Source organism: Ipomoea nil, unplaced genomic scaffold, assembly GCF_001879475.1.
Source record: "Ipomoea nil cultivar Tokyo-kokei standard unplaced genomic scaffold, Asagao_1.1 scaffold2653, whole genome shotgun sequence".
Taxonomy (NCBI): domain Eukaryota; kingdom Viridiplantae; phylum Streptophyta; class Magnoliopsida; order Solanales; family Convolvulaceae; genus Ipomoea; species Ipomoea nil.
The window spans coordinates 4828842-4847934 of record NW_017619081.1 but is presented as its reverse complement, the minus strand read 5'-3'; the positions used below and the strand labels follow the sequence as shown (position 1 = coordinate 4847934).

The 19093-nt window shown below is 34.0% G+C and overlaps 1 protein-coding gene across 1 annotated transcript; it reads left to right on the top strand.

Moving 5' to 3' along the window:
- The first annotated feature begins 571 nt into the window (after window positions 1–571).
- Window positions 572–4642, top strand: LOC109154669 (protein NRT1/ PTR FAMILY 2.12-like). Its single transcript, XM_019302402.1, has 4 exons — window positions 572–785; window positions 1414–1631; window positions 2210–2781; window positions 3724–4642. Exons 1-4 carry the CDS (start codon window positions 590–592, stop codon window positions 4586–4588), a joined length of 1851 nt encoding a protein of 616 aa, XP_019157947.1. The 5' UTR covers window positions 572–589; the 3' UTR covers window positions 4589–4642.
- The last annotated feature ends 14451 nt before the right edge of the window (window positions 4643–19093 follow it).

The window sequence follows — 19093 nt, the reverse complement described above, 5'->3', positions numbered from 1 at the left end:
GCTTACCTCAAAGATTGGATTTTCATACAAAGGCAAAGCAAAACCATACTTAGCCGTAATGGAATGGTGTTATTGGGGAAACTAATGCTCAAATTTTGATTACCAACCTCAACAACTCAAATTTCTCTTCTTTTGATTTACTCTTAAAAGATATTTAATTCTTACTTTCTTGTTTTCATGATGTTAAGTTTTGTCATGTGAGTCGAACTTTTAATATGGATGGTGGCTCACCTTTTAATTGGTTTTGCTACTATGCAGTTTGTTAGTCGTGTTTAGAATGATTCTGGACGGCTTTTTATTTCTTCTGCTGTACTTTAGGACTTGAGGGTTGATTAATGTTATTTCCTTTTTCCCTTCCAAAAAAAAAATAATAATAATTATTATTATGTAATTATATTCTTAAGTAATTCAATCATAATATGATTAGGTGTTACTGAGATCTCTTTACTACAGTACCAAAAATGGGAAGAAAACAAAAACAATTCTTAATTAGCCCCACAGTATAGTACAATCAAAACCACTATAAATGCAACCAGTAAGAGCATTATTAGCACTTCCAACTAACGTTTTATATACATCAAGAAAAACAATGGAGATGGAGAAGATACAGCAAAATAGAAGCTCTTTTTCTTGGCTCCCTTGGAGTAGTAATAAGAGGTTGCCAATTTCTTCTCCACGGTCATCGCTGGCACCGGAAAATGGACACGACGAGGCTTCACCGGACACGAAAGCTGCGACAACCCAAAGAAAGCCTGGCGGATGGAGAGCCATGCCTTATGTTTTAGGTTCAATTCTTCGTCTTCAAACCAACTTTTGTGCAGTCTATTCATTGGAAAAATTCAATCATACCTTTTATCTATATAATTTGCACAAAAGAAAATTCCCTAGTTACATGGTGTTGGACAAATCAACCATTCCTTTTATCTAATTTGTGCCAAAAACTATAGCCAAACAATCTCCTAACCACCTGTTGTGCAACCGGTCAACCATTCCTTTTATCTAATTTGTGCCAAAAACTATAGCCAAATAATATTCCAGCCACCTGGTGCTAGACTTGAACTTTTATATGCCACCGCTAGCCTTAGCTTAGCTGCTCAAATACCACTGGTTCTGATCAAACAGTTACCATTATGCTAAAATTATACTCTGTAACACGTAGTGAAAATGCAACTTAATTTCTTTATATATCGCCACATTTTCAAGAAATATGGACTTAGTCCTTCAAACTTCGGCCCAACAATCCCCTAACCACCTTGTACTGGATTTGACCTTTCACTGACTTCCGTCCAACGTAATCACATCAACATATAGGGATATGCATGTGTCATAGGATTATTGGTGATCTCAATTTTTTCCTTTGAATTGGTAGCAATTAAACATTTTGGTTTTGGGTATGCATGTATATATGTGCAGGAAATGAGACATTTGAGAGACTAGCAACAGAGGGGATAATGGGGAACTTCACAATATTCTTGCTGACAGTGTATCACTTGGACCAAGTTGCAGCTTCAAATATGATGAGCATACGGTCAGGGGTCACTAATTTCATCCCCTTGCTGGGTGCCTTCATTTCTGACTCTTATCTCGGCAGATTTTGGACCATCGCCTTCTCCTCCGTCGCCCAGATTTTGGTACGTTTACACTATTTTGGTCCTATTTGGTAACATAGTTAGCTTATCAATCAATTTTAACTTATTTGATCACTATTAACTATTTGACTCGGTTAAACAATTAATATGAGTGTTGAATTAAATAGCTAGCTTTTCGTAGTAGTTTATTGCTCCAAAATGCTAATCAACTTTTTGAGAAAGTCATTTTACATATAATCAGCTATCAACTAACAACTGATTTAATTATCAAACACTTTTTTACAATCGGATAATATAATCAACTATCACCCAATCAGCTAACATTTATTTACCAAACACTTCATTTATCTTTCAAATCTTCTGTAATAATTAATGGACAATTAATTTAACAGAAAAAACAATTATCAAATAAAAAAAAAAAAAAAAAGGTAGCTTTCAAAGGTTTGGGCCATTGCTTTCATCATATCATTTATCAAATCGTACGTAGCTTTTTGCCTTCGATCTTGATTGAATTAATAATAAATAACGCCTAATTGTATTTAATAATTAACAAATTAAATCAATTTGTATTTAATAATAATAATTAAGAAATGATGGCTAAAAGATTGTGATTTGGACAGGGAATGCTGACATTGACCATAATAGCCCTGGTTCCAAGACTACGTCCACCGCCATGCAACGACGTCGTCACCCACCCGCAGGACTGCAAAGGCCCAACAAACTCGCAGCTGGGTTATCTCTTCCTCGGCTTGGGCATGCTCGCCGTCGGCAGCGGCGGAATCCGGCCGTGCAGCATCCCGTTCGGCGTCGACCAATTCGACGCCACCACGGAGGAAGGCCGGAAAGGGATCACCAGCTTCTTCAACTGGTATTACACTTCTTTCACGCTGGTGATTATCTTCTCCTTAACACTCGTCGTCTATATTCAAGACTCTGTCAGCTGGGCGCTCGGATTCGGCATCCCCACCGGCCTCATGGTGTTCGCCATCGTGCTGTTCTTTCTCGGCAGGCGCGTCTACGTTTACGTTAAGCCGCAGGGGAGCGTCTTCTCCGGCGTTGCTCAGGTGTTCGTAGCGGCGTTCAACAAAAGGAAAGTTAAGCTCCCAGATGAAGCCGAAGCCAGTGGGTATTATTATGATCCTCCGTTTACATCTCCCGTCGGGAGAAAGCTTCCCCTAACCAATGATTGCAGGTATAAACTTATTATTATGATCAAATGTACAAACAACACCTAGTAGTAAATGTCCAATTTTATTTCGTTATACCAACATTTTGTAGAGGTATGGTGCTAGATTTGATCATTTAAGTCTCCACTCAATAATTTCTTTGCCACTATTTGGTGCTGGACTTGACTTTTTATTGGTCTCTGCCCAATACTTAATTATTAGCTAGTTGAGCCAAGACAAGGGTGCTGGACTTCGTCGCCTTCACCCAACAATTCCCCCTCCCAGCACAACTCAAATCCCTGACATGACTATGATACCACTTGTTAAGATCAAACGCTTACCATTATACCAAAAACTATAGTTAGTAGCAATGTTGCAGAAGGCGCTAGGCGCTAGTCGGCCGGGGTGCGCAGAGGGCCTAGGTGGTCTAGTAATTCAAGTATATTGTCTCCACTTTTCCCATTTAAGGCTATGAGTTGTTAGACTATAATCCCACAAACTAGTCAATTATATATGTTACATGGTTAATTGAGTACATGGCTGGAGAAATATAGAAGAGGAACAACCGAGCAAGCAAAAAAAACGACTCGGCCAAGTTGAGCATTGACTCGACCGAGTTAGGCGCCAACTCAGCCGAATTAAGCACCCAACTCGACACCTAGTCGGTCAGTTAGTCGGCCCGCCGACTAAAAGTCGCTTAGGGCTGAAATCACCTCGTTCTAGGGGTGTCTAGCGCCTTGGTAGCCACCTAAGTCGGCCAATTTTTACAATACTGGTTAGTAGGAAAACACAATTTTATTTTTTTTTATAGATAATCTTTACATTTTGGAGAATCAAAATTACTAAATTTGGCCTTTTACCGACCTCGACCTAACAATCACCTAGCAACTAATTTATGAACTTAGTCCTTTATTTACCGACCTCCACCCAAGAAATTGTTTGATGGATGTGTTTATAAATTGGATCAGGTTTTTAAACAAAGCAGCGGTGATAACAGAAGGTGATTTGAACCCAGATGGAACAACTTGTAGCAGGTGGAGACTAGTAAGCATCCACCAAATGGAAGAAGTGAAATGCATAGTAAGAATCATCCCAATCTGGGCAGCAGGAATCATAGGCTTAGTAGCCATAGGCCAACAGGGCACATTCACAATGTCCCAAGCCCTAAAAATGGACCGTCACCTTGGCCCCAACTTCCAAATCCCCCCTGCTTCACTCTTTGTCATTCCCATGATCACCTTGTCCATATGGCTCCCCGTCTACGACCGCCTACTCGTGCCTTGGCTCCGTGACAGGACCAAAATCGAGGCCGGGATAACAATGCTCCAAAGAATCGGTATCGGCCTCGTCTTCTCCATCATAGCCATGATCCTATCAGCACTAGTCGAGAGAAAGCGGAGGACCTCCGCCCACGGCGGCGCGTCCATCACGGTCATGTGGCTAGCCCCGCAGCTAATCGTCACGGGATATGCCGAGGCGTTCAATATCATCGGGCAGATTGAGTTCTTCAACAGAGAGTTCCCGGATAACATGAGCAGTGTGGCCAATTCATTGTACTCCATAACCGCCGCCGGCGCCAGTTACCTGAGCATATTGTTTGTGAACGTTGTGCACAAAACCACGGCGAGGGACGGCCACCCGGATTGGTTGACTAAAGACCTAAACTCCGGCAGGCTGGAGAATTACTACTCACTGATTGCAGGTCTGGGTGTCCTGAATTTGGTGTATTTTTTGCATGTTTCTCGAAGGTATCATTACAAGACTAGAGTCAGGATTGACGAGGACGATGATCAAAAGTCATACAATGATACCATGTTTGAGCTAAAAGTGTAAAATCTTATAATAACATCTTGCAAAAAAGTAACATCAATAATATCATTGGATTACAAGATTTTTTAGTGTCATTAACATTACTTCTTATTGCCTACTAAATCACTGACCTAAACTCATACTAACAACATTAACATTGCTTTTCCCAAGTAGAGATTGCCCCGGGCTAGTTTAAGGTCAAATCAACCCTAAAAGGTCTGAAAAAATCGGGTCTGAGCCAAATTTTGCCTAAACCTAAACCAACTTATAGAGGGTCGGTTCAAATCTTATAAAAAATAGTCCAAAGCCTAGCTCGAGACCAGCATAAACCCAAATCCGAGCACGGCCCAGGTCCCGGTCTTGACCCGGACAAAGTGATGGCCATTATGGTAATTTATATCGTGCACCACGGCTCAGGCACAAAACGCGTGCGTTTCATGCTAACGTCACTCCGTTCATCCGAATAGACCAAATCTCATTATGTGTATTCAGTTAAAATTTTATGTGTATTGTGTTATGAGTTTATGTGTATTCAGTTAAGAGTTTATGTGTATTATGTATTATGTTAGATTATGTGTATTCTGTTATGAGTTTATATGTATTCTGTTATAAGTTTATTTGCATTTGAAACAGAGATTTCTTTTTAACAATTAAACAAAAAGACGTCGTTTTGGGAGGCGCGGTAGTGCACGATATAACGATTGGGCCATTAGTATATGGCTCCCTGATTAATGAACCGAACCTTATCATCAAAGTGATGAGCATGCCAAAATTATTGCAGGCTTTTAATAAGACATATATGCATGTATCTTTAACGTGTCTGGTAGTGCAACCAAGACAAGGACCTCCCCATACTCTAAAGTTGAATTTAAATTACTTTATTTTTTTAATCTCTATATTAATCTAATTATAGTGATATTTTTTACTTTGATTTATATAAGTATGGTATTATGCTTGATACACTTATATAGATGGCCAGTTTCCTTATATCATATTTTATATGCACTCATCTTTAACTTTTTATTATGTCTTTTATATCTAATGAAACATGCAGTTGATTATTATTTATTATTATTACATGGTGGTGCATTCATGCACAGATTCCTAATATTTTTTAAGCGCTAAAATCTGGATTATTGCTTGAAAAGTTGTATCTAATTATTGTAAATAGTTGTTGTAATGGACATATTCATCTTTTGTGACAAATTATACTTAGAACATTTATAAATGTTCATTTTTTAATGTATTGAATGTTCAATTTTAGATAGTTAGTATATCTAAAAATGAACATTTAGTACGCTTAAAATGAATTTTTAAAAATTAAACATTTAATATACCATAAATAATTTTCAGTATATCAAAAATGAATATTGTGTAAGTGGACAAGTGGTCAACCTTACAAATACAAATTATCCATGGTATAATGTTCAAGCAATTGTATGTGTAAATATTTATTAATAATTTAATTTGATATCATTGCGCGATAAACTAGCAGACCTCATTGCGCGGATCGCTTTCAATGACATCAGCGAAGAATGCATCTATGATTATATATGCTACGGAGAGCATGCAGAAGCACTTACGCGAAGACGAGCTTGGGCTCTTTGGTAGTAATGTTATTGTGAGGGTCAGATAATGACCTGAGGTCTATCCCTCCCTTCTTCTAAAAAAAAAATAATAATTTAATTTGATATTATAGTACTCCCTTTATCCCAAAATATAACAGCTACGTGGATTTTGATAAAGCATATACTGCAAGTTGGGTTTACAAAATAAAAATTTAAAATTAAATATAATTGAGATGGCATGTAGTGCCTCTCTTTTATGGGAGGTCACTAAATCGAGTTCTAGTGGAGGTGTTGTTGACTTGTTGTGTTTCAGTAGGTTGAAAAAGTATGTTTGAATAGATACTACAATATAATAGAGTCAGTAGCATTAAAAATATATATAATTGAGATTCCCCGACATTTATCAATTTTTATACTATGGACCAAGGCCACCTTGCAAGGTGGACCCAGATCCAAATTATACAATTTGTATATTGAATGTTCACAATTTAAATATATTTAATGTACACAATTTACATACTAAATATTCACAATTAACATTTTACAAAATTGTAAGCATTCAGTATGTAAATTGTGAACATTTAATATATAATTATTTACTTATTTTAATTTTATATTGAGCATTAGTTTAGTCGCATAATACATGTACAGTAAGTAGTTAATAAAATTAAAAGTAGAAATTTTGTGCATGCTTTGTTGCACGCATAGACCCACAAGTATATTAGGTGAGGAGAAATAATGATGGACAACGAATACACAACTATATCTAAAAATACAGTTGGATCCCATATTTTGTTAAATTAATAAAGTTAAAAGTAAAAATTGCATGCTTCGTTGCACGCATGGACCCACAAGCATATTAGGCGAGGAGAAATGACAGACAATGAATACAAAACTATATCTTAAAATACAATTGTATTCCACATTTTGCTAGATTAAAATGTTAAAAGTAAAAATCGTGTGTTTTGAGGCATGCATTCATAGACCCACAAGCCTATTAGACGAGGAAAAGTGGTGGACAGTGAATCACAACTCTATCTAAAAATATAATTGTCTCCCACATTTTGCTAGATTTAAAAAGTTATAAGTGGAAATGTGTGTGTTGCTGCACGCATAAACCCACAAGCCTATTAGGCGAGGAGAAGTGTTAGATAACAAATCGCAACTATATCTAAAAACATAGTTGTATCTCAAATTTTGTCATTTTAAAAAGGTTATAAGTATAAATCACGTGATTTGCTGCACACATGGACCCATAAGCCTATTAGGCGAGGAGAAGTGTTGGACAACAAATCACAACTATATATAAAAATACAATTGTTGCCTACATTTTGTCTTATTAAAAACGTTATAAGTAGAAATCACGTGTTTTGTTGCACGCATGGATCCACAAGCATATTAGGCGAAGAGAAGTGGTGGACAACAAATACACAACTATTTTATAGTTGTTTGCCACTTTTGCCCTCTCCTTATTTTTTTTTAGTTACATCTTTGGCTTTCATTTATTGTCACAATTAGTATTTATTTTAAAATTTAATCATTCTACTTTTAATAAAGATAGTTAACATGTAATTTAATATTCAAACATCTTGAATTGGCGTAATTTCACTCATCTCTTATAATATTTTTTAATTGAATGATGAAATTATATGTCAATTATTTTGATTAAATAATGGAATGGCATTTTAAAAAAAAAAAAATTATAATATGATAAAATTTTAAAATTATAACTAAATGTAATAATGATATAATAGTCGAGTACATTAAATGTGAAATTTGCTTTAAAATAAATTTAAATTCATACATATAAACTACATAAAGTTTGTTATCTTTTGTAATTAATTAATTTAAAAAAAAAATTAATAAAGAAGATGAATTGTATTTGTGGTAAAGTTCTTATAACACGTTTGGTTCACGGAATGAATTTTGAAGTAATAGGAATGCTATTCTATAAGGAATGGAATAGGCAGGAATAGAATAGGAATTGTATTCTATTGTTTGGTTCGCGGAAGGAATAGACTTTAGGAATTATATTACAGTGTTTGGTTAGTTTAAGGAATAGAAATGAAATATGTTTTAAAAGACATAAATACCCTTATAAAAATATGTGATGGTGGTGGTGGTGGTGCTGGCAATGGTGGTGGTGGCGGCGGTGGTGGTGGTGGCGGCGGCGGTGGTAGCGGTGGTGGTGGCGATGGTAGCGGTGGCAGTGGCAGCAGTGGTGGCAGTGGCAGCAGTACATTTTTAATATATTAAATGTACATTATTTTTGTACTGTATGTACATTATACAATATAATGTACACTCAGTACAAAAATAATGTACATCTCCTGAATACAATGTACATTATTTTTGTACTAGATGTACATTATTTTGCAGTATACAAAATATGATCCATACAACTTATATGGACCATGGTCCACACAATAATGATTAGAGAAAGAATGGAGTTCTTGTAGGAGACCCAAGTTTTTTGTTTCCTATAGTGGGCCCCACATTATAATTTAAAAAAAAAAAAAAAAAACCCTCAACGCGCACTAGCACCGCCCACTGGGCGTGTTGAGGGTGGTCACCAACCCTCATTAAATAATATTTCTTTTCTTTTTTTTTTCTTCCCAATTTTCCAACATGACTCCAAAAATCTTGTGCAAAAATAAAACTATTGTAGATGCCTTTAGAGCATCCCCATTAGGGGATTTAAGACCAGTTTTTGAGGAATGATGGGTAAGGTGGAGGAGAGAGGGTGAGGTGAGAGAATAAATAAAGTCTTTGCAGTAAATGAGGGTTTTTGGTGAGAAATGTGGGTCCCGCACAATAAATGAAGAATTTTGTGTTGCGATATTGCTGCGCGTGCACGGCGGGCGCCTGGCTTGCGCGTTAAGCAGTTCCATTTTTTTTTTTCAGATTTTGTTTTGTTTTAATTTTTTTTTCTTTTTCCCTCCTCCCACATTTCCTCTTTCATAATCACACATGCAAAAACTCCTCAAAAATCTACCACTATTGATGATGTCCTAAGTGAGGTTTTTAGGGTGATTTTTGAGGTGTCAAGTATGAAAGATAGGAGGGAAAGAGAAGTAGGATACAAGGAAAAAAAGAAAAAAAAAATTGGGATCTAACGCCAAAAAAAAATTGGGCTTGACGCTCAAACGAGCACTTGAGCGATCTGTGCACCCCACCACGCGACCACGCATTTCCCTTCCTCTTTCTCTCTTCTACGGATCTCACAAAAAATCAACATTTGCAGGAGGATCACACATATTCTCTCTCATCCACATCACTCATATTTCCTAAGACACGGGTCCAAAATCCACTAATGTGGATGACCTTATAAATAAGGGAGACTAGGAAGTACTTCAACGTTTTTCCATTTGTTAATTTTACCTTTGTAATTTTGTCTTTATTATTATTGTTATTCTTGACTTGACTTATTACAATATTTTTTTTAGCATAATAATAATAATAATAATAATAATAATAATAATAATAATAAAATGATAGTTTTAGTTATTATGAATGATTTATTACTTATTTCAATATTTACATTAAACATTAGATTAGTCGGGCAATGCACGTGCGATAACTAGTTAATAAAATTAAAACTAGAATACATAAAGTTTGTTATGTTTGGTAAATAATTAATTAAAAAAATAAAGAAGATGAAATGTATTTGTGCTTAAGTTGTTATAAATAAGGGAGAGTAGGGAGCAGTTTAGAGCTTTTCCATTCGCTAGTTTTTCCTTTGTAATCCCCTCTCTTAAAACCCCGCCGCCGCTCCCAAAACCCTCCATTATCCATAGCGGCCACTGAGGTCTCCAACGTCAGCGACGGACCAGTCCTCAGAGTCATCAACAAGCGCATCCGTGCCCTTAAGAATAAGCTCAACCGCATCTCTAAATGGAAGACTCTCTCTCGAAAGGCAAAACCCTAAACAAAGAGCAGTAGGAAACCCTTAGCACTAATTGCGACAAACAAATCAAAATAAATGTATAATATGATAAACCTTTAAAATTATAACTAAATGTAACAATATTATAATAGTCGAGTATTAAATGTGAAATTTGCTTTAAAATACATTTAAATTCATAAATATAAACTACATCAAGTTTGTTACCTTTGGTAATTAATTAATTAACAAAAACTAATAAAGAAGATGTATTGTATTTGTGCTAAAGTTCTTATGGCATCCTTAGGACATCTCCAATAGTTTTAATTTTGCACAAGATTTGAGGAGCCATGTTGGAAAATAGGGAGGAAAAAAACTAAAAAAGTGAGAAAAAACAAAAAAAAAAAAAAAAAAAAAATTTAATGAGGGTCAACGCGGGTGCGCTTAACGCGCACTAGCTATTTTTTAAAATTATATTGTGGGGCCCACTGCAAGAGACAAAAAACTTTGGTTTCCTGCAAGAACCCCATTCTCTCTCTCTCTCTCTCTCTCTCTCTCTCTCTCTCTCTCTCTCTCTCTCTCTCCCACTTCCACACCACCTCATTTGCTTCAAAAACTTCACCATGAACCTCTAATGGGGATGGCCTTAATAGTGAGGTTTTTGTGGAGGTTTTTGAGGTGCCTAAGTAGGAGAGAGAGTAGGGAAAGAGAAGAAGGATAAAAAGGAAAAAAAAAAAAAGAGGGGATTGCCGCTCCAGCTGGCGCGTGCGCGATCTATGCGCCAAACCATGCGACCACGCATTTCCCTTTCCCTTTCTCTCTCTTGTGGGTCTCAGAAAAAACCAAAATTTGCAGGATGAGCTCACATGTTCTCTCTCATCCACATCACTCACATGTCCTGAAGAACTGGTCCAAAATCCACTAATGTTGATGGCTTTATAAACAAGGGAGAGTAGGAAGCATTCAACGTTTTTCCATTCGCTAGTTTTACCTCTGTAATTTCTTCTCTTTATTATTATTCTTGACTTGACTTATTACAATATTTCTTTTAGCATTTTAATAATAATATATAATAATAATAATAATAATAATAATAATAATAATAATAATAATAATAATAATAATAATAATAATAAAGAAAATGATATTTTTAGTTATTATGAATAATTTATTACTTATTTCAATTTTTACATTAAGTATTAGTTTAGTCAGGCAATTCGCGTGCGATAACTAGTTAATAAAATTAAAATTAGAAATTACATGTTTTGTTGAACGCATGGACCCTCAAGCATATTAGGTGAGAAAAAATGATGGACAACAAATGCACAACTATATCTAAAAATACAGTTGTATCCCATATTTTGCCAAATTAATAAAGTTACAAATAGAAATCGCGTGTTTTGCTGTGCACATGGATCCACAACCATATTAGACGAGGAGAAATGATGAAAAACGAATACACAAGCATATCTAAAAATGTAATTATATCCCACATTTTGGCACATTAAAAAAGTGATAAGTATAAATCGCATGTTTTGTTGCACGCATGGTCCCACAAGCTTATTAAGTGAAGAGAAGTGACGGATAACGAATCCAAAGTATATCTAAAAGTATAGTTGTATCCCATATTTTGCCAAAGTAAAAATGTTATTAATAGAAATCACATGTTTTGCTACACGCATGGACCCACCCGCCTATAAATCGAGTCTGAGCCAAATTTAGCATAAACCTAAACCAACTTATGGGGAGCGTTATGTTGTGCATCCGTATGCACCATGCATGGTGCATACGGATGCAAAAACGACGTCGTTTTGGCGTCTAACTTTAAAAAAAAATCAGAATTGCATAACTACAGATCCATAATTTCACTACACTTCCAGAATTGCATAACTACACTTCCAGAATTGCATAACTATAATTCCAGAATTGCATAACTACACATCCATAACTGCATAACTACACTTCCAGAATTGCATAACTACACTTTCAGAATTTCATAACTAAAAATTCCAAAATGAATGAACTAAAAATGAATAACATAATGTTGTTGCGGGGAATCGAAACTAATTTTTTTTTTTTAAGTAGGCGCGCGTTTTATGAAAAACGACGTGATTTTTGCATCCGTATGCACCCTGCATGGCGTATACGGATGCACAACATAATTTGCCAACTTATGGAGAGTCGGTTCAAATCTTATAAAAATTAGTCCAAAGCCTAGCTCGAAACTAGCATAAGCCTAAACCCAGACACGGCCCAGGTCCAGGTCTTGACCCCCCCCCCCCCCCCCGCCCCCCCCCCCCACACACACACACACACACACACACACACACACACACACACACACACACACACACATATATATATATATATATATATATATATATATATATATATATATATATATATAACATTCTTTTATACTACTAATGAGATATGTAATTTATAATGTGTTTTCTATTTAAATTATTTTTATCAAATTAATTATGTTTCATATTTTGTTAATATGAATATTTTTATAAAATTTTGATGTGTTTTATTTTTTGTCCATATCCAACAATATTTACAACTATATTTCTTAAATAATTTATTTTTAAAAAAAAATTTCTCTTTTGTTTTAGGGGTCGTTTGGTTCACGGAATGTAAGATTACCTTAGGGAATGTTAGATTGCTGGGAATGTTAGATTCCTGTGTTTGGTTAAAATTGGGGTATGTAATATAATGATGTTTGGTTTAGGGTTATCTTTTATACACACTATAATATCCTTAACATATTTTCATATATTTTAATAAATTTAAAAATTAAAATAAATAAATAAGATAACGGTATCATATATAATCACATGATTTTAAAATATTAACTAAAATCTTGAACTTGAGAAACAAAATTATTTTATAAACTAACATAACATAATAAAATATATATATATATATATATATATATATATATATATATATATATATATATATATATATATATATATATATATATATAACTAACATAACCAAGGTTATCTTAGATTACCTAAGATTTTGAAGGGAATCACATTCCCTTCAAAATCCTATGTGGAGGGAATGTGACATTCCTTGGGAATGTTAGATTCCCTGAGATAATATGAACCAAACACCGGAATGTGAGCTTTGGAATGTTACATTCCCTTGGTTATCTTATATAACCTGAACCAAACGCCCCCTTAATGTTTCTCCTTTACTGGAAAAAATTTCTGAATCAGTCCCTACTTTTTCTCCCCCCCCCCCCCCCTCCCCCCTCCCCCTCAATAGAATTTCTGGCTTCGTCCCTGACTAAAGAGCAATTAACATTTTTAACATGTTATCCAAGTTTTTGTTGACTGAATTGCCAAATGTTTATTTTATTTACGTTTTTTGTTTATTATTATAATCCACCTACATAGTAATATTTTTTAAAGTAATTATAATCAAAATAGTTTTGTCTGGTCTAGATCTAATTTATTTATTTATTATTATTTTTTTAACAGAAGATCCAGTGAAAAAGTAATAATAAATAAATACATAAATCAAATCTCGACAAGTTAAAACTATTTTGATTATAATTACTTTAAAATATATTATATTACTATGTAGGTGGATTATAATAAAAGAAACGTAAATAAAATAAATATTTGGCAATTCAGTCAACAAAAACCTAGAGTTAACCTGTTAAAAATGTTAATTGCTCTTTTATGAGTTCAATTACTTATTGGCTCTTTTTTTTTTTTTCCGGGTTCAATGACTTATTTGGGGTTATTTAAATTTGATGGCTTAATTATTATTTCCTAAATAGTTTGGTGACTTATTTGTACTTTATCCTTCTTTTTATTATTATTATTATTATTATTATTATTATTATTATTACTAGTATTTTCACCCGTGCGATGCACAGAATGAAATTGTTGTAATATATTAAAAATATTTAAATCGATAAAGAGTTAATTTCACCAGAGGTCGCTTATTTTTCCTGACAATTTCAAATTTAATCCTAAACTATAGTTATTAATTATTACGATTTATTCTATGTTATAATTCTTATGTTAATATTCTTACTATTATTATTAACACTTAATTACTTTTAAATATTACTTTTACAACTTATATTATATTATTACTATTATTATTATTATTATTATTATTATTATTATTATTATTATTATTATTATTATTATTATTATTATTATTATTATTATTATTATTATTATTAGTAGTAGTAGTAGTAGTAGTAGTAGTAGTAGTAATAGTTTCTTTTCAAGTTTTGTTAGTATATAATGGTCGTGAGGCACACAATAATAATATAACCAAAATTAAATATTCTTGTATTGTATTCCGTGAGTCACAATAATAATATAACAATAATTAAATATTGTTCAAAGTATTCTTCTAGGATTTCTATTACCATCATTAACTATTCCCAAATGTATCATAATTAAATAATTTGACCAATTATAAAGAGAAATTATCAAATAATGCACGGGACAATTTTTTAAAGAAAAAATTTAAAAATTCATTAATAAAACATAAGGTTCTCATAGTTTTTTCTTAGAAACTATTTAATAAAGCATTTTTTTTTAGAAATTGGTGAGCCAAACCGCCTACGGCAGTTTGCGGTGGATAGATCTCGAAAAAAATACGCGATTTCAAAAAATTATTTGTCCAAAACAGACAACCGAGTCAAAAGTTATGCCTTGCCGAACTTTTGACACATCACAATTTTTAGCTAGAATTTTTGTACGAATGGGAAAGTAAAATCAATATATTTTATTGGGAAGAGAGATTTTTTAGGAATTGGGCGGGAAGTCAAAAATTCCAGGATTTTGTTTTTATATATAGTATAGATGTACAAAAGGAATTGTATTACACTATTTTAGAATTTTAGAATAGAATTTTTTACCCAGAATTATTGTACGAATGGGAAAGTAATAATCAATATATTTTATTGGGAAGAGAGATTTTTTAGGAATTGGGCGGGAAGTTAAAATTCCAGGAGGATTTTGTTTTTATATATAGTCATGGTTGCAGTAGGCACTGGCGCTAGTCGGGCGCCCGGGCAGCGCCTAGCGCCTAAGCGGCCTAGTCGGCGCTTAGGCGGAATCTAGGCGGCGCTAGGCGGTTGCGAAAAAAACAGTAGCAGACTTGCAATTTGACAATTTTAATGAGGCTGTTTTCAACATCCAATCAAATAACACATCCAAATAAATGACATAATGACAATTCATAAGGCATAACATCAAAAGAATACTAAAAAAAAAAAAAAAAAACTCAAATGAAATACCCAAATACTTCAATCATCCAAAGATTGAAAGTATCAAACTAGTCTACGAGTGTATATATGTCATACTATATGTATATGTCATATAAATGAAAAAAATTAGCAAGGTTGAGTCGGTCGAGTTAATTCGACTAACTCGACAGAAATTGATGAGTTAACTCGGCGTAATCGGACGAGTTAGGCGCTAGGCGGGCGCCTAGGCGGCCGGTCTCCTAGGCAGGAGCCTAGGGCGAAAATCGCCACGGCCTATGAGCGCCTAGCGCCTAGGCGCCGATTACTCGGTGCCTAGGCGGGATTTTTATAACCCTGTATATAGTATAGAAGTATAAATAGATGTACAAAGGAAATTGTATTACACTATTTTAAAATTTTAGAATAGAATTTTTACCCAGAATTATTGTACGAATGGGAAAGTAGAAATCAATAAATTTTATTGGGAAGAGAGATTTTTTAGGAATTGGGCGCGAAGTTAAAATTTCACGATTTTGTTTTTATATATAGTATAGATGTACAAAGGGAATTGTATTTAGGGGCGTCAATACGGGCCGACCCGCCTCATTAGGCTCTCCCCACCGCGGCTTTTTATTTGGCGGGCTTTGGCGGGCCGGCCCGCGAAGTCTGCGGGCTTGGAACTATACAACCCAAGCCCGCTCTATGCGGGTTTGCGGGTCTCGCGGGCTGACCCGCGGGCCATCACTTAAAATTTTAAAAAAAAACATTAAATAGTATATAAACATGTTAAAACTGCTTGAAATATGACACCGGAAACTTCCATAAAATTCATAAACCTCGCCCAAATCTCCTGGATCGATACCGCGCGTTCAGCAGAACTGTAGAAGGGTGATCAAAGCTAGGGTTCAACAGCACACTCAATTTCACTCTCGGCTTTAGATTCTCCCTCTACAATTCCCGTCTGTGTATAATACATATATAAATATGTATGTTTGCTTGACTTGGAGGCGATTTAGTAATTCATAAATATGTATGAATTGATGATTTAGTTTTAGTAATTATTTGATAGAGTTGGAGGCGGATGGAGACGGAAGAACCGAAGAACTACGTACTCTAGGAATTATTGAATTAAGAATTGGCGAAGGATTATTGAATTATTGGATTTCTCCCATTCTGCGTACTATTAGATAGTTAGATCTACACATTGCCTAAGAATTAAGATATTATATATATGATTTTTTTTTTTAAAAAAAATGATATTATATATATAATTTATTTATTTATTTTTTAAATATGGCCTAGCCCGCGGGCCGGCCCGCAACCGGCGCGGATTTGCCCGCGTGGGCTCTGGCCCTCCGCGGACCATGCCCGTTAGGCCCGCATTTTCGCGAGCCTAATTTCTTGCTGCCCTAACCCGCGAGCTTTGGCCCACTTTGACACCCCTAATTGTATTACACTATTTTAGAATTTTAGAATAGAATTTTTTACCCAGAATTATTGTACGAATGGGAAAATAGTAATCAATATATTTTATTGGGAAGAGAGATTTTTTAGGAATTGAGCGAGAAGTTAAAATTCCAGGAGGATTTTGTTTTTATATATAGTATAGATTATTATTATTATTATTATTGTTATTGTTATGTTGGTGAGACAAGGACTACTTGCAATAATGAATCCACAGCTTGAATTAGTATGAAAATATAAGATTACATGCATAATATAATGGGGGTCTATGACTATCATTTTGGACTAACTTCTCTTTCATCATCATCTATATATCTTGAGATCGAATTGAGAGTTGAAAGCTACAACTTCTTTTCCCCTTAATATTGTTTTACTTTTAGGAATAAGGTTCAAATTGACCACTGAACGTAACATGAAAATGTAATTAGGTCACTGAATGAAAAAAAAAAGTGCAATTATGCCACTGAACACTCCAAAAAAGTGCAATTAGACCACTAAACACTTTAAATGTATGCATATTACCATCAATTTCAGCAGATTACCTGCTTACGTGGCAGCTGAGTTGGCATTTTTAATAATTTGTAAATAATTTTTAATAATAAATTTTTTTTAAAAAAAATTGAAAATAAATAAATAAATAAAGTAAAACGACGGGGTGGCCGCTTTTTTTTTATTATTAAAATTTATTACAAATTATTTTAAAATTATTTAAAATGTCAACTCATTTGCCACGTAAGCAGTTAACCTGCTAACATGTGAAATTGCATGTGTTTGGAGTGTTCAATGACCTAATTGTACTTTTTTTCGTTCAGTGGCCTAATTGCATTTTCAAATTACGTTCAGTGACCAATTTCAACCTTATTCCTTATTTTTATTATTAATTTGATAGTTAAATTAAACTTCAACAATTAATTCAAAAATAAATTATTGTTCTTCTATATATATACACACACGTGATTGCAACAGCCATGTACGTAGGGATATGAACTAAAACCAATCAATAAGCTAGCCGTCCTATGATCTCTGTCAACGTAAGTAAAATAAACATCGTTTATTTGACAGCTATGATGGCTATTAAGACAATTAATTAATTAATTAATTAATTAATTAATTAATTAAAGAGATCATGAAAGTGAAGTGTGGAAATGCCACGCATGCATGCATGATTCACGGAATCTTAGATTAATTATTTCATGTAATAGAATTTCTTCTAGGAAGGTAATGTGGAATTTTAGAAATGTAAATTACTTGATTTGTTTGATTAAAGTGGTAGAAATGTAATATTAACTTGTTGAGTTAATACCCAAAATCGTCTTCGACTATAGTGATTTTTCTCAATTTCGTCCTAAACGACTTTAGTGACCTAATATCGTCCCAGACTTTTGTGTTTCGCTCAATTTAGTCCTCAATTTGTTATTCCGTCAAATTAGTGTTAAATAAAGGGACAATTCAGTAATGTCAATATTGATCTCTCTTTACTTTCAACTTGTAAAGTGCAAAATTCCTTTTTCTTGTACGAATTACACCCAGAATTACTCCCGGACCTGCAAATCAAATTTTATATTCGCAGTTTTAGGAGTAATTCTGGGAGTAATTCGTAAAAAAAAAAAAAGGATTTCGCAGTTCACATGTTTATGAGTAAAGAGATGCCAATATTAAAATTACTGAATTGTCTATTTATTTAACACCAAATGGACAGAATAACAAATGAGGGACTAAATTGAGCAAAAACACAAAAGTCTGGGACTAAATTGAGCGAAACACAAAAGTCTGGGACGATATTAGGTCACCAAAGTCGTTTAGGACGAAATTGAGAAAAACCACTATAGTCGAGGACGATTTTGGGTATTAGCTCTTAACTTGTTAGATCGAAAGTTGTATTTTAAGTTATATTACATCAATTATTTAAGGGTGTGTTTGGTTGAGGGGTTTAGCACTTGAGTATGGATATGAAAGTGATTGATTGTAGGTGTTTGATTGGCTGATTTTTAAAATATTATTATGGATTTGAAATATCCCATCAATCAAAAAACTCATACCCTTATAAAATAAGGGTTTCCCTTATGGGTTTCATTTCCTGAAATTTAGCTGAATTATTAATGCCAGTATGTTGGGAGGGATCACTATTTGATTTCACTGGTCATTGCTCTTCTTCTGTATACAGAACAATTACTCCAAATTGCAATATACTACTTGTTGTTCATTGTCACACTGGTTCAATATTTTCTCACTTCGGTTTCACCTTCCGGGTAATTTTGATTGGTAATTTGATTTTTAAATTTGATTAGTGCTTTTAGATTTTTGTTTTTATTTTTTATTTTTTCATATTAGTGTTTTGTGTGTCTTTATATTAGAATCAATTATTTTTTATTTTTTATTTTTTG